Source organism: Coregonus clupeaformis, chromosome 11, assembly GCF_020615455.1.
Source record: "Coregonus clupeaformis isolate EN_2021a chromosome 11, ASM2061545v1, whole genome shotgun sequence".
Classification (NCBI taxonomy): domain Eukaryota; kingdom Metazoa; phylum Chordata; class Actinopteri; order Salmoniformes; family Salmonidae; genus Coregonus; species Coregonus clupeaformis.
Genome location: NC_059202.1, coordinates 28,604,484 through 28,620,411, shown reverse-complemented (window position 1 = coordinate 28,620,411; position 15,928 = coordinate 28,604,484). Strand labels below are relative to the sequence as shown.

General features: G+C 45.6%; 1 protein-coding gene across 2 annotated transcripts in view; it reads left to right on the top strand.

Annotated features, from left to right (window-relative positions):
• Positions 1-15,928, top strand: part of LOC121537621 (tyrosine-protein kinase RYK) — a 146,339-nt gene that overhangs the window by 120,224 nt on the left and 10,187 nt on the right. For both annotated transcript variants that reach the window (XM_041845206.2, XM_041845205.2), the window contains one exon: positions 14,883-14,992. In XM_041845206.2, coding sequence (XP_041701140.1) covers positions 14,883-14,992 — 110 coding nt within the window. The remainder of the gene's footprint in view (positions 1-14,882; positions 14,993-15,928) is intronic.

Genomic DNA, 15,928 nt, shown 5'->3' with positions numbered 1-15,928 from the left:
TTACTGCAGTCTCTAGCATAGCATTACTGCAGTCTCTGGCGTAGCATTACTGCAGTCTCTGGCGTAGCATTACTGCAGTCTCTAGCGTAGCATTACTGCAGTCTCTAGCATAGCATTACTGCAGTCTTTAGCATAGCATTACTGCAGTCTCTAGCATAGCATTACTGCAGTCTTTAGCATAGCATTACTGCAGTCTCTAGCATAGCATTACTGCAGTCTTTAGCATAGCATTACTGCAGTCTCTAGCGTAGCATTACTGCAGTCTCTAGCGTAGCATTACTGCAGTCTCTGGCGTAGCATTACTGCAGTCTCTAGCATAGCATTACTGCAGTCTCTAGCGTAGCATTACTGCAGTCTCTAGCATAGCATTACTGCAGTCTCTGGCGTAGCATTACTGCAGTCTCTAGCGTAGCATTACTGCAGTCTCTAGCATAGCATTACTGCAGTCTCTAGCATAGCATTACTGCAGTCTCTAGCATAGCATTACTGCAGTCTCTGGCGTAGCATTACTGCAGTCTCTGGCGTAGCATTACTGCAGTCTCTAGCATAGCATTACTGCAGTCTTTAGCGTAGCATTACTGCAGTCTCTAGCATAGCATTACTGCAGTCTCTAGCGTAGCATTACTGCAGTCTCTAGTGTAGCATTACTGCAGTCTCTGGCGTAGCATTACTGCAGTCTCTAGCATAGCATTACTGCAGTCTTTAGCGTAGCATTACTGCAGTCTCTAGCATAGCATTACTGCAGTCTCTAGCGTAGCATTACTGCAGTCTCTAGCGTAGCATTACTGCAGTCTCTAGCGTAGCATTACTGCAGTCTCTAGCGTAGCATTACTGCAGTCTCTAGCGTAGCATTACTGCAGTCTCTGGCGTAGCATTACTGCAGTCTCTAGCGTAGCATTACTGCAGTCTCTAGCATAGCATTACTGCAGTCTCTGGCGTAGCATTACTGCAGTCTCTAGCATAGCATTACTGCAGTCTCTAGCATAGCATTACTGCAGTCTCTAGCGTAGCATTACTGCAGTCTCTGGCGTAGCATTACTGCAGTCTCTAGCATAGCATTACTGCAGTCTTTAGCGTAGCATTACTGCAGTCTCTGGCGTAGCATTACTGCAGTCTCTAGCATAGCATTACTGCAGTCTTTAGCGTAGCATTACTGCAGTCTCTAGCATAGCATTACTGCAGTCTCTAGCGTAGCATTACTGCAGTCTCTAGCGTAGCATTACTGCAGTCTCTAGCGTAGCATTACTGCAGTCTCTAGCGTAGCATTACTGCAGTCTCTAGCGTAGCATTACTGCAGTCTCTAGCGTAGCATTACTGCAGTCTCTGGCGTAGCATTACTGCAGTCTCTAGCGTAGCATTACTGCAGTCTCTAGCGTAGCATTACTGCAGTCTCTAGCGTAGCATTACTGCAGTCTCTAGCGTAGCATTACTGCCGTCTCTAGCGTAGCATTACTGCCGTCTCTAGCGTAGCATTACTGCAGTCTCTAGCGTAGCATTACTGCAGTCTCTAGCGTAGCATTACTGCAGTCTCTAGCGTAGCATTACTGCAGTCTCTAGCGTAGCATTACTGCTGTCTCTAGCGTAGCATTACTGCAGTCTCTAGCGTAGCATTACTGCAGTCTCTAGCGTAGCATTACTGCAGTCTCTAGCGTAGCATTACTGCAGTCTCTAGCGTAGCATTACTGCAGTCTCTGGCATAGCATTACTGCAGTCTCTAGCGTAGCATTACTGCAGTCTCTAGCGTAGCATTACTGCAGTCTCTGGCGTAGCATTACTGCAGTCTCTAGCGTAGCATTACTGCAGTCTCTAGCGTAGCATTACTGCTGTCTCTAGCGTAGCATTACTGCAGTCTCTAGCGTAGCATTACTGCAGTCTCTAGCATAGCATTACAGTTCAAGGTTTCAAATCAAATCAAATTTTATTGGTCACATGCGCCGAATACAACAGGTGCAGACATTACAGTGAAATGCTTACTTACAGCCCTTAACCAACAGTGCATTTATTTTAAACAAAAAAAGTAAGAATAAAACAACAACAAAAAAAAGTGTTGAGAAAAAAAAGAGCAGAAGTAAAATAAAATAACAGTAGGGAGGCTATATATACAGGGGGGTACCGTTGCAGAGTCAATGTGCGGGGGCACCGGCTAGTTGAGGTAGTTGAGGTAATATGTACATGTGGGTAGAGTTAAAGTGACTATGCATAAGTACTTAACAGAGTAGCAGCAGCGTAAAAAGGATGGGGTGGGGGGGCAGTGCAAATAGTCCGGGTAGCCATGATTAGCTGTTCAGGAGTCTTATGGCTTGGTGGTAGAAGCTGTTGAGAAGTCTTTTGGACCTAGACTTGGCACTCCGGTACCGCTTGCCGTGCGGTAGCATAGAGAACAGTCTATGACTAGGGTGGCTGGAGTCTTTGACAATTTTGAGGGCCTTCCTCTGAAAAAAAAAATGCAGCTGGATGATGTCACATGCCTGATAAATGATAAGGACGGGACTCATTCACTTCTTTCATTTAAAGTGGCACTCCAGACACGCCTTCTCTGGAGCGGCCTTCACCAGCGCCAAGCCTGTGAGTTCCTTAAAGTCCTTCTCCAGTCTCCTCCTCACCTCATTTAACAGCTGATTTCCTTAACAAAAGGTGGTCCAGGTATGTCATGACATCACAAGTGGGCCGTTCCTCTTTCGTTCTCTATTGCTCCTCTAGTAAGTGGGGGGGGGGCTGATGACATCACGGATTCCCATCAGACCAATGCCCTTCTCCCCGCACCTCTCTGATTCAGAGTGGTTGGGTTAAATGCAAAAGACACATTTCAGTTGAATGCGTTCAGTTGTACAACTGACTAGGTATCCCTTATAATAATATAATAATATGCCATTTAGCAGACGCTTTTATCCAAAGCGACTTACAGTCATGCGTGCATACATTTTTTTTTGTGTATGGGTGGTCCCGGGGATCGAACCCACTACCTTGGCGTTACAAGCGCCGTGCTCTACCAGCTGAGCTACAGAGGACCACATCCCTTGAAGTTGTTTACCCTTTAATGTGTGTACATTACTGTATTTATACTTGGGATATTGTTTTTCAACAGGAGAAGTTTTTTTTAAAATCGCTGGAGGACATTTTTTAAATTAAAAATCACAAACCAATGCCCAACATTACGGCTAAAGGCCTTTCTGTCCCAGGTTTGAGCCAGAGACGGACGTCCAGGTTGAAGCTTCCTGCCCTCTTGAGGTTTAACGATGCTTCGACGTTGCCAGGCCAGACGAGTTGAGTCACGCTGACAGATCAGATCACAGCACATTAAACAGCTGTCAATGTCTTTCTGCTGTGTGTGTCAGAGTGTCCAGGGGCTACGATGATGATCATCAAAGACCTGATGGTCTACATAAGCACTAAGATGCCTGCTCCTACACAAGCTAGTCTCTCTCTGCAGGATATTATCACACACACACACACACACACACACACACACACACTCTCACACACACACACACACACACACACACCTCTGCAGGATATTGTCACACACACACACACACACACCTCTGCAGGATATTATCACACACACACACACACACACACACACACCTCTGCAGGATATTATCACACACACACACACACACCTCTGCAGGATATTATCACACACACACACACAAACACACCTCTGCAGGATATTAACACAATTAGCAGCGCGTCGTTGGCTAGCTGTCTGTTCTTTTTCTAAGTGAAACACGAGTTGTTTGTGTTCCCTAGACATCCGCAATGCTAAGCTACAGTAATTAGAGTCATGATCTGCTGTTTATGTACACACCGCTAGGCTAAGCTACAGTAATTAGAGTCATGATCTGCTGTTTATGTACACACCGCTAGGCTAAGCTACGTCTCAACTCAGACGTCAAGCCATCCGGGCTAATTGGACAGATAGTAGGATGGACGTGAAGCAGACTGTTTCGTCCTGTCTCACTGCACGGGCTGTGTCCCCATTGACACCCTATTACCTACATAGTGCACTACTTTTGACCAAAGCATATAGGGTCCTGGTCAAAAGTAGTGCACTATATAGGGAATAGGGTGCCATTTGGGATGCTGTACTAGCCAGGGGTCATTCAGGCTTGTCTCAGGGGGGCCCTCCTAAAGAGACAATTGGCCCCTGCCCTGTCTGTAAAACTTCATAGCTACAAGGCTGTATAACAAGAAGGTAACTAATCTTTCTATTGTGTAATCTTAGTGATTTAAATAATAAGTCCTAGTGCAGTGATATGCTTTTCTATCTCTGTAGGACTGGTCTTATCTCAGTGGCGGTCTTATCCTCAGAGGGTTGGCTTTATCTCAGAGTGGCGGTCTTATCCTCAGAGGGTTGGTTTTATCTCAGAGTGGTGGAATTCTAATGATTTAAAAGCTCACCAACCCAGGCTCGTCCTCTGAATATCCACTTCCTCTGTCCGTCTGTCTGTCTGTCTGTTTGTCAATTTTCTATTCAATTCAGTTTGCTTTATTGGCATGACTTAACAATGTACATATTGCCAAAGCTTACTTCGGATATTTACACTATTAACATAATTAAAATAATAATAATCAATTTTGTCAACGGGACAACAGTAACAACAATAACCAAGGGTCAAAATAACCATTGAACAATAACAATATAGAGGACATGTGCAGGTTGGTTGGTCTGTCAGACACTGGCCCTCATCTTATGGCAGGCAGCAATGTAGTGCGCTGCCAACCCACAGCTCTCTGCGTCCTCCCCCAACAGGACGGGTAGTCTATCCTGCCAACCCACAGCTCTCTGCGTCCTCCCCCAACAGGACGGGAAGCCTATTCTCATCAGAGAGGCCATTAAAACCTTGAAAAACTGTTTCAAATTTGGGGAAATGACACTCTCTAATTGGTTTATATTTTTGACATTTTGTCAGGAAATGCAGCTCTGTCTCAGGTTCTGCTGTGGTGCAGTGGTTGCACAGCCTTTCCTCTACAGGGAGCCAGGTTTTCCTGTGTCTACCCTTCTCAATGGCAAGGCTGTGCTCACTGAGCCTGTACTTTGTCTAGGTTTTTCTAAGGTTTTGATAAGTAACCATGGTCAAATAGTTAGCCACGGTGTACAGTCGATTTAGGGCCAGACAGCACTGCATTTAACTTTGTGCTTATGCTTGTGTTTCCCAATAAGCAATGTAGTTTTGTTTTGTTGTAATTTGGCTAATTCTGATTGATTGGATGTTCTGGTCCTGAGGCTTCAGTGTGTTAGTAGAACAGGTTTGTGAACTCAGCCCCAGGACCAGCTGGATGAGGGGACTCTTGTCTTTGCTCAGCTCTTAGCATTGCAGGGCTTGGTAATGATATGAGAGGGGGTCACTGTATTCTAGATGTTTCCAAAACTTAATTGCAATTTTTTGAGTTTTTATTATTAGTGGATATTGGCCTAATTCTGCCCTGCATGCATTGTTTGTAGTTTTCCTCTGGACATGTAAGAGAATCTTACAGAACTCTGCAGGGTTTCAATGGAGTGTTTTTTTTTTTTTAACTCCAGTGCTAAACTCTTCAGTCCAAAGATTCAGCCCTGAATGTTCCACATGGTAACTGACAGCGATTTCATGTTGCAAAAAGAAAGAACAGCACAGTCAAAATACAATAACTACTAACTACTACGTTGTTAAGAGTGAAGGGTTTAGCACTGGCGTCTCAACGTCAACAGTAAAGAGGCGACTCCGGGATGCTGACCTTCTAGGCAGAGTTGCAAAGAAAAAGCTATATCTCAGACTGCCCATCTTAATCTTTTCTTTTTATTGGCCAGTCTGAGATATGGCTTTTTCTTTGCAACTCTGCCTAGAAGGTCAGCATCCCAGAGTCGCCTCTTCACTGTTGACATTGAGACTGGTGTTTTGCGGGTACTATTTAATGAAGCTGCCAGTTGAGGACCTGTGAGGCGCCTGTTTCTCAAACTAGACACTCTAATGTATTTGTCCTCTTGCTCAGTTGTGCACCGGGGCCTCCCACTCCTCTTTCTATTCTGGTTAGAGCCAGTGTGCGCTGTTCTGTGAAGGGAGTAGTACACAGCGTTGTACGAGATCTTCAGTTTCTTGGCAATTTCTCGCATGTAATAGCCTTCATTTCTCAGAACAAGAATAGACTGACAAGTTTCAGAAGAAAGTTATTCGTTTCTGGCCATTTTGAGCCTGTAATCGAACCCACAATTGCTGATGCTCCAGATACTCAACTAGTCTCAAGAAGGCCAGTTTTATTGCTTTTTTAATCAGCACAACAGTTTTCAGCTGTGCTAACATAATTGCAAAAGGGTTTTCTAATGATCAATTAGCCTTTTAAAATGATAAACTTGGATTAGCAAACACAACATGCCATTGGAACACAGGACTGATGGTTGCTGATAAAGGGCCTCTGTATGCCTATGTAGATATTCCATTAAAAAATCAGCCGTTTCCAGCTACAATAGCCATTTACAACATTAACAATGTCTACACTGTATTTCTGATCAATTTGATGTTATTTTAATGGACAAGAAAATTGCTTTTCTTTCAAAAACAAGAACATTTCTAAGTGACCCCAAACTTTTGAACGGTAGTGTACATTCCTATTACATTGTACATTTTAGTCATTTAGCAGACGTTCTTATCCAGAGCGACTTAGTTAGTGAGTGCATACATTATTTTTTAATTTTTCATACTGGCCCCCCGTGGGAATCGAACCCACAACCCATGCTCTACCAACTGAGCTACATCCCTGCCAGCCATTCCCTCCCCTACCCTAAGTTTAGTGCAGATGTATTGGAGGAGCTGTTTAATCTCACTCAATCCTACAGGGTTCTCCTGTCCTCTGAGGACCTCCGCGTAGCTGCGCCGGTCCTGCTGTAGGGCACTGTGGAGTGGAGGGGGGCCGGGGGGCTTCCACTCTGGTCTGATAGGGGTGGTGGTCTGGTGCTGGGTGGTAGGATGGGCCCGGTCCAGTCTGGCTAAGCCGATGGAAGTGGTGATGCTCTGGTGGTGCCTCCTGTAGCTCAGTTGGTAGACCACGGCGCTTGCAACGCCAGGGTTGTGGGTTCGATTCCCACGGGGGACCAGTATGATTTTTTTTTTGCACTCACTTAACTGTAAGTCGCTCTGGATAAGAGCGTCTGCTAAATGACTAAAATGTAAAAATGTGGTGGGTGGGGCCTGTGGGGTGCGGTGGGTCTGGTGGGGCGTTGAGGGGGCCTGGTGCTCCTTGGTGGTGCGCTGGTCTGGTGGGGCGTTGAGTGGGCCTGGGGCTCCTTGGTGGTGCAGTGGTCTGGTAGGGGTCTCTGGGTGGCGGCATGGGGGTGTTTGTCTACCAAGTGCCACGTCCTTTAGAGACTTGGCAAACATCCCTACTGTCCGCTTCCTCAGGTGGGAGTGGTCGGGCAGATGCTCTGGGGGTGATTGTTGGGTGGTGAGCAGCGTTGACTTTCTGAACGGTACGTGGATGAGGGGCAGCAGAGTGGCGATGGTGATGTGGGAGTTGGGGAACCACTCAGAGGCCCTCTCTCTGCTACTCTGCTGACCAGGCTGCCTGCTCTCTCCTGTTCCTCTCGCAGGTTGCTGGTGCCGGTGGGAATAATAATGTGGCCTGGTGTGCTAAAGTCAGGCTGGGACAGGAATGTGGAGTGCATCCTGTGTTTTTGGGCTCCATATTTTGGACACCTTGTGGTGAGGGAAGAGTTTATCCTCTTGGGTGAATTTCCCATTTGAGTCAATGAGGATGGCCAGCTCAGTGGGTTTTACCAGAGTAGTGGGTTTACGGTGTGGGTCTGGGGCTGGGGTACACAGGGCCTGTGTACATGGAGGGGTGTGTCAGGGGGGTCCAGAGAGCTTCTCTCTGTAGTAGGTGGGTCAGTGGGGGTGTTAGGGGAGGTGAGGGGCTGCAGCTTCTCTCTAGGGTTAAATTTGCACACTGTATATTATATGTATTTCTGTTGTATTTTTGACTTTGTTTTGTTTTACCCCATATGTAATTCTGTTGTTGTTTTTATCGCACTGCTTTGCTTTATCTTGGCCAGGTCGCAGTTGTAAATGAGAACTTGTTCTCAACTGGTTTACCTGGTTAAATAAAGGTGAAATAAAAATTTTTAAAAAAGGGTTCTCTACTGTCTGTTCTCTGTGCTGCAGCAGCCTCTTGATGACAGACAACTCCTTTACCATCTCCTCCTTTACCTGCACTAGCTCTCTCCTCATGGTGACCTTTACCTCGTCAAGCTCTGTGGTGAGGCCCTCTCCTCATGGTGACCTTTACCTCCTCAAGCTCTGTGGTGAGGCCCTCTCCTCATGGTGACCTTTACCTCCTCAAGAGCTGTGGTAAGGCTCTCTCTCAGCTCCTGGACAGAGTTGTTCAGCTGGGTCCTGCACTGGTTGATCTGGTCCTGTAGAAGCTCTGTGTCTGGGCTGGAGGTGGTGTAGCTGGGGGGGGCTGCTCCTTTAGCTCAGTAGCCCATACTTCTAACAGAGCCGGCCTGTCTTTCAGCAGGCTGATGGTGATGTGGTCTTGGCTCTGGGAGGACAGACCTGTTGTGTGGGTCTGGGTCTGGGCTCCTGCTGTTGGAGTGTCTGAGGTGAGGGGAGAGGTTGGGGTGCTGTCCTTGTTCTTTTTGGTTTCTGCTATCTTCTTTAGGGTGGGGAAGTCCTGCACAAAAGAGCTGAGTGCAGCCTCGCTGCCCTGGACCATGACAGTGCCGTTCTGGTACATGTTTACCGTCAGAAACCTGTTTTCCTGGTCCAGAAATGTGGATTTGCCTTCCCTTGCAGATGCCTTTCTTTGACGTATAGCTGAACTGCCTGGTTACAACTGTATGTTGATGATCTGTCACGTGATCTCAGTATATCCATCAGACGTGTTGCTGTGCGTTTTGTTGCTGTGCGTTTTTGCTGCCAACTTTACTTTATTTTGCTAGCTGACAACTTTGTTTTTTTTGTTTTGTTTTGTTTTTAATTACCGTTTATATTTTTAGTTTTTCCATCGCAACTTTTTTCCCTCATTCAACTTTTTCACTCCGGACGCTTTATCTGGACATGGTTCGTCAACATCTTCAACAGCCGAAGCTAAGTAGTAACATTAACATGATGTCTTCTAATTGCAGTCGCTGTACTCATAATATACAGGAGAACGATCGCCTTACGGCGAGAATAGCTGTGCTACAAGCCCAGCTTCAGACGCAATCGTTAGGCAAGGGTAATTTCAGTGTAGGAAAGGAAGAAACAGCGTCTGTGCCACCAGTAAGTACAGATAGTAACGTTAGTATAAATCCCCCCGCACAGTCCCCGCAGCCGGACAACTTTCTCATGGCTTCTGGAGGGAAATACTGTTGGAATGCTCAACCGGTGTCGCTCATTCAGCCGACAAAAACTTTCAACCGGTTTTCCCCATTATGTAGCGAGTCGGAGTCTGAGTCTGAGTCTTCTCTTGTCTCTACTCCTCCCGTTACGGGGTCTGAGACGCCGAAGGCTCCCACCATTAGCTCTGACAAATTGAAAACCCTAGTCATTGGCGACTCCATTACCCGCAGTATTAGACTTAAAACGAATCACCCAGCGATCATACACTGTTTACCAGGGGGCAGGGCTACCGACGTTAAGGCTAATCTAAAGATGGTGCTGGCTAAAGCTAAAACTGGCGAGTGTAGAGAGTATAGAGATATTGTTATCCACGTCGGCACCAACGATGTTAGGATGAAACAGTCAGAGGTCACCAAGTGCAACATAGCTTCAGCGTGTAAATCAGCTAGAAAGATGTGTCGGCATCGAGTAATTGTCTCTGGCCCCCTCCCAGTTAGGGGAGTGACGAGCTCTACAGCAGAGTCTCAGCACTCAATCGCTGGTTGAAAACTGTTTTCTGCCCCTCCCAAAAGATAGAATTTGTAGATAATTGGCCCTCTTTCTGGGACTCACCCACAAACAGGACCAAGCCTGACCTGCTGAGGAGTGACGGACTCCATCCTAGCTGGAGGGGTGCTCTCATCTTATCTACCAACATAGATAGGGCTCTAACTCCTCTAGCCCCACAGTGAAATAGGGTGCAGGCCAGGCAGCAGGCTGTTAGCCAACCTGCCAGCTTAGTGGAGTCTGCCAATAGCACAGTCAGTGTAGTCAGCTCAGCCATACCCATTGAGACTGTGTCTGTGCCTCGACCTAGGTTGGGCAAAACTAAACATGGCGGTGTTCGCCTTAGCAATCTTATTAGGATAAAGACCTCCTCCATTCCTGCCATTATTGAAAGAGATCGTGATACCTCACATCTCAAAATAGGGTTACTTAATGTTAGATCCCTCACTTCAAAGGCAGTCATAGTCAATGAACTAATCACTGATCATAATCTTGATGTGATTGGCCTGACTGAAACATGGCTTAAGCCTGATGAATTTACTGTGTTAAATGAGGCCTCACCTCCTGGTTACACTAGTGACCATATTCCCCGTGCATCCCGCAAAGGCGGAGGTGTTGCTAACATTTACGATAGCAAATTTCAATTTACAAAAAAAAATGGCGTTTCGCTTTTGAGCTTCTAGTCATGAAATCTATGCAGCCTACTCAATCACTTTTTATAGCTACTGTTTACAGGCCTCCTGGGCCATATACAGCGTTCCTCTCTGAGTTTCCTGAATTCCTATCAGACCTTGTAGTCATAGCAGATCATATTCTAATTTTTGGTGATTTTAATATTCACATGGAGAAGTCCACAGACCCACTCCAAAAGTCTTTCGGAGCCATCATCGACTCAGTGGGTTTTGTCCAACATGTCTCTGGACCTACTCACTGCCACAGTCATACTCTGGACCTAGTTTTGTCCCATGGAATAAATGTTGTAGATCTTAATGTTTTTCCACAAAATCCTGGACTATCGGACCACCATTTTATTACGTTTGCAATCGCAACAAATAATCTGCTCAGACCCCAACCAAGGAGCATCAAAAGTCGTGCTATAAATTCTCAGACAACACAAAAATTCCTTGATGCCCTTCCAGACTCCTTCTGCCTACCCAAGGACGTCAGAGGACAAAAATCAGTTAACCACTTAACTGAGGAACTCAATTTAACCTTGCGCAATACCCTAGATGCAGTTGCACCCCTAAAAACGAAAAACATTTGTCATAAGAAACTAGCTCCCTGGTATACAGAAAATACCCGAGCTTTGAAGCAAGCTTCCAGGAAATTGGAACGGAAATGGCGCCACACCAAACTGGAAGTCTTCCGACTAGCTTGGAAAGACAGTACCGTGCAGTACCGAAGAGCCCTCACTGCTGCTCGATCATCCTACTTTTCCAACTTAATCGAGGAAAATAAGAACAATCCAAAATTTCTTTTGATACTGTTGCAAAGCTAACTAAAAAGCAGCATTCCCCAAGAGAGGATGGCTTTCACTTCAGCAGTAATAAATTCATGAACTTCTTTGAGGAAAAGATCATGACCATTAGAAAGCAAATTACGGACTCCTCTTTGAATCTGCGTATTCCTCCAGGGCTTAGCTGTCCTGGATCTGCACAGCTTTGCGAGGGCCTGGGATCGGGAGAGACACTTAAGTGTTTTAGTACTATATCTCTTGACACAATGATGAAAATAATCATGGCCTCAAAACCTTCAAGCTGCATACTGGATCCTATTCCTACTAAACTGCTGAAGGAGCTGCTTCCTGTGCTTGGCCCTCCTATGTTGAACATAATAAACAGCTCTCTATCCACCGGATGTGTACCAAACTCACTAAAAGTGGCAGTGATAAAGCCTCTCTTGAAAAAGCCAAACCTTGACCCGGAAAATATAAAAAACTATCGGCCTATATCGAATCTTCCATTCCTCTCAAAAATTTTAGAAAAAGCTGTTGCGCAGCAACTCACTGCCTTTCTGAAGACAAACAATGTATACGAAATGCTTCAGTCTGGTTTTAGACCCCATCATAGCACTGAGACTGCACTTGTGAAGGTGGTAAATGACCTTTTAATGGCGTCAGACCGAGGCTCTGCATCTGTCCTCGTGCTACTAGACCTTAGTGCTGCCTTTGACACCATCGATCACCACATTCTTTTGGAGAGACTGGAAACCCAAATTGGTCTACACGGACAAGTTCTGGCCTGGTTTAGATCCTACCTGTCGGAAAGATATCAGTTTGTCTCTGTGAATGGTCTGTCCTCCGACAAATCAACTGTACATTTCGGTGTTCCTCAAGGTTCCGTTTAGGACCACTATTGTTTTCACTATATATTTTACCTCTTGGGGATGTTATTCGAAAACATAATGTTAACTTTCACTGCTATGCGGATGACACACAGCTGTACATTTCAATGAAACATGGTGAAGCCCCAAAATTGCCCTCGCTAGAAGCCTGTGTTTCAGACATAAGGAAGTGGATGGCTGAAAACTTTCTACTTTTAAACTCGGACAAAACAGAGATGCTTGTTCTAGGTCCCAAGAAACAAAGAGATCTTCTGTTAAATCTGACAATTCATCTTGATGGTTGTAAAGTCGTCTCAAATAAAACTGTGAAGGACCTCGGCGTTACTCTTGACCCTGATCTCTCTTTTGACGAACATATTAAGACTGTTTCAAGGACAGCTTTTTTCCATCTACGTAACATTGCAAAAATCAGAAATTTTCTGTCCAAAAATGATGCAGAAAAATTAATCCATGCATTTGTTACTTCTAGGTTAGACTACTGCAATGCTCTAATTTTCCGGCTACCCGGATAAAGCACTAAATAAACTTCAGTTAGTGCTAAATACGGCTGCTAGAATCCTGACTAGAACCAAGAAATTTGATCATATTACTCCAGTGCTAGCTTCCCTACACTGGCTTCCTGTTAAGGCAAGGGCTGATTTCAAGGTTTTACTGTTAACCTATAAAGCGTTACATGGGCTTGCTCCTACCTATCTTTCCGAGTTGGTCCTGCCGTACATACCAATACGTACGCTACGGTCACAAGACGCAGGCCTCCTAATTGTCCCTAGAATTTCTAAGCAAACAGCGGGAGGCAGGGCTTTCTCCTATAGATCTCCATTTTTATGGAACAGTCTGCCTACCCATGTGAGAGACGCAGACTCGGTCTCAACCTTTAAGTCTTTACTGAAGACTTATCTCTTCAGTAGGTCATATGATTGAGTGTAGTCTGGCCCAGGAGTGTGAAGGTGAACGGAAAGGCTCTGGAGCAACGAACAGCCCTTGCTGTCTCTGCCAGGCCGGTTCCCCTCTCTCCACTGGGGTTCTCTGCCTCTAACCCTGTTACAGGGGCTGAGTCACTGGCTTGCTGGTGCTCTTTCATGCCGTCCCTAGGAGGGGTGCGTCACTTGAGTGGGTTGAGTTACTGACGTGATCTTCCTGTCTGGGTTGGCGCCCCCTTGGTTTGTGCTGTGGTGGAGACCTCTGTGGGCTATACTCGGCCTTGTCTCAGGATTGTAAGTTGGTGGTTGAGGATATCCCTCTAGTGGTGCGGGGGCTGTGCTTTGGCAGAGTGGGTGGGGTTATATCCTTCCTGTTTGGCCCTGTCCGGGGTTTCTTCGGATGGGGCCACAGTGTCTCCGGACCGCTCCTGTCTCAGCCTCCAGTATTTATGCTGCAGTAGTTTATGTGTCGGGGGCTGGGGTTAGTTGGTTATACCTGGAGTACTTCTCCTGTCTTATCCAGTGTCCTGTGTGAATTTAAGTATGCTCTCTCTAATTCTCTCGTTCTCTCTTTCTCTCTGAGAACCTGAGCCCTAGGACCATACGTCAGGACTACCGGGCATGCTGACACCTTGCTGTCCCCAGTCCGCCTGGCCTTGCTGCTATTCCAGTTTCAACTGTTCTGCCTGCGGTTACGAAACCCCTACCTGTCCCAGACCTGCTGTTTTCAACTCTTAATGATCGGCTATGAAAAGCCAACTGAGATTTATTCCTGATTATTATTTGACCATGCTTGTCACTTATGAACATTTTTGAACATCTTGGCATGGTTCTGTTATAATCTCCACCCGGCACAGCCAGAAGAGGACTGGCCACCCCTCATAGCCTGGTTCCTCTCTAGGTTTCTTCCTAGGTTTTGGCCTTTCTAGGGAGTTTTTCCTAGCCACCGTGCTTCTACACCTGCATTACTAGCTGTTTGGGGTTTTAGGCTGGGTTTCTGTACAGCACTTCGAGATATTAGCTGATGTACGAAGGGCTATATAAAATAAAATTGATTGATTGATTGATTGATATACCAGGCTGTAGTGTGGTCTGTGGGAAAGGACAGGTTTGTAACAGTCCTGTTGTGTGAGCAGTCGGCAAACAAAGTTTCCGGGTTTCCAGAATTCTGTGTTTAAAATAGATTCTTCCCTTCTCTGATTTGATTTATGCTGGAAATTCAAAAGGGGGGGTCTCTGTCTCTGCTGATGCTGGCGCTGCCTCACTGGCCGTGTTGCTATGGTTACCACCAGTAAACAGTTGGAGCTAGACGTGAGCTAGCTGACATTCGAATTTGGCTAGCTAGCACGATTAAGATTGGTGTTTTAACTCACACTCTGTCAATCTTTTCCTCCTGTGTTGATCTTCAGTTGTTCAGTTTGATTACATATATATTGTTTTAATCTCACTCTTAACAACCAGATAGTTATAAAAAGTCAGGAGCTGTTCGTCTGCATTACTGCCTCTCTTCTCTCTCTCTCTCTCTCTCTCTCTCTCTCTCTCTCTCTCTCTCTCTCTCTCTCTCTCTCTCTCTCTCGTTCTCTCTCTCTCGTTCTCTCTCGCTCTCTGTCTCTCGTTCTCTCTCGCTCTCTCTGTCTCTCTCTCTCTCTCTCTCTTTCTCTCGCTGTCTCTCTCTCTCTCTTTGTCTCTCTCTCTATCTGTCTCTCTCTGTCTCTCTCTCTCTCTCTCTTTCTCTCTCTCTATCTATATATACTTATTTTCTCTCCTCCTCTCTCTCTAGGCCATCTCCCAGCAGGACTTGGTCCACATGGCGATCCAGATAGCATGTGGGATGAGCTACCTTGCCAGGAGAGAAGTAATCCACAAAGACCTGGCCGCCAGGAACTGTGTGTGAGTATCTGATGACTGCCCAGCTCAGCCCATATTGTGTTACAGCTAATATACCATTTATAAAACCTACAGAAAGTGTTGAATATCAACTACTGTATTGAGTGTTGATGGATTTGTATATTCTGCGAAGAGCTCCACCCAAAAGTTTTGTTTAATTTCGTTATGTTTATTCATCATGAATGATACAAATATAAAAATTGCATTCCCGGTTCTAGATCAATAAGACATATACAATGAATACAGTACGTAGTTCTACAGCTGCACCTTCGAGAGCATGTTGTGCGGATGGCCCAGTACGTCTCTGGGGCCGAGCGTCCTGCCATCCAGGACCTCTAAACCAGGCGGTGTCAGAGAAATGCCCAAAAAAATAACGTAGACTGTTCACTCTGCTACCATCCGGCAAAGGGTACCAGGGCTCCGAGACCCCTAAAGCCATAAGACTGATAAATAGTTACTGAATGGGTTACCTGGACTATCTGCATATCTTGCACTGACTCTATGCAAACTCACAAGACTATATATAAACACTATACACTCACTCATTCATTCATTCACTCACTCACACTACACTGACAGTCTTACACAAAACACACACACATTCACATATACTACATACATGCACACACAACACACACGCATACCCACATATCACACACACGCACACATCACACACACGCACACTCTCACACACACACGTTTACACTCTGTTCTTTATTTTAGTCTTATTAGTATCTATCCTGATGCCTAGTCACTTTACCCTGCCTTCATGTACATATCTACCTCAAATACCTTATTATTATCTATCCTGATGCCTAGTCACTTTACCCTGCCTTCATGTACATATCTACCTCAAATACCTTATTATTATCTATCCTGATGCCTAGTCACTTTACCCTGCCTTCATGTACATATCTACCTCAAATACCTTATTATTAT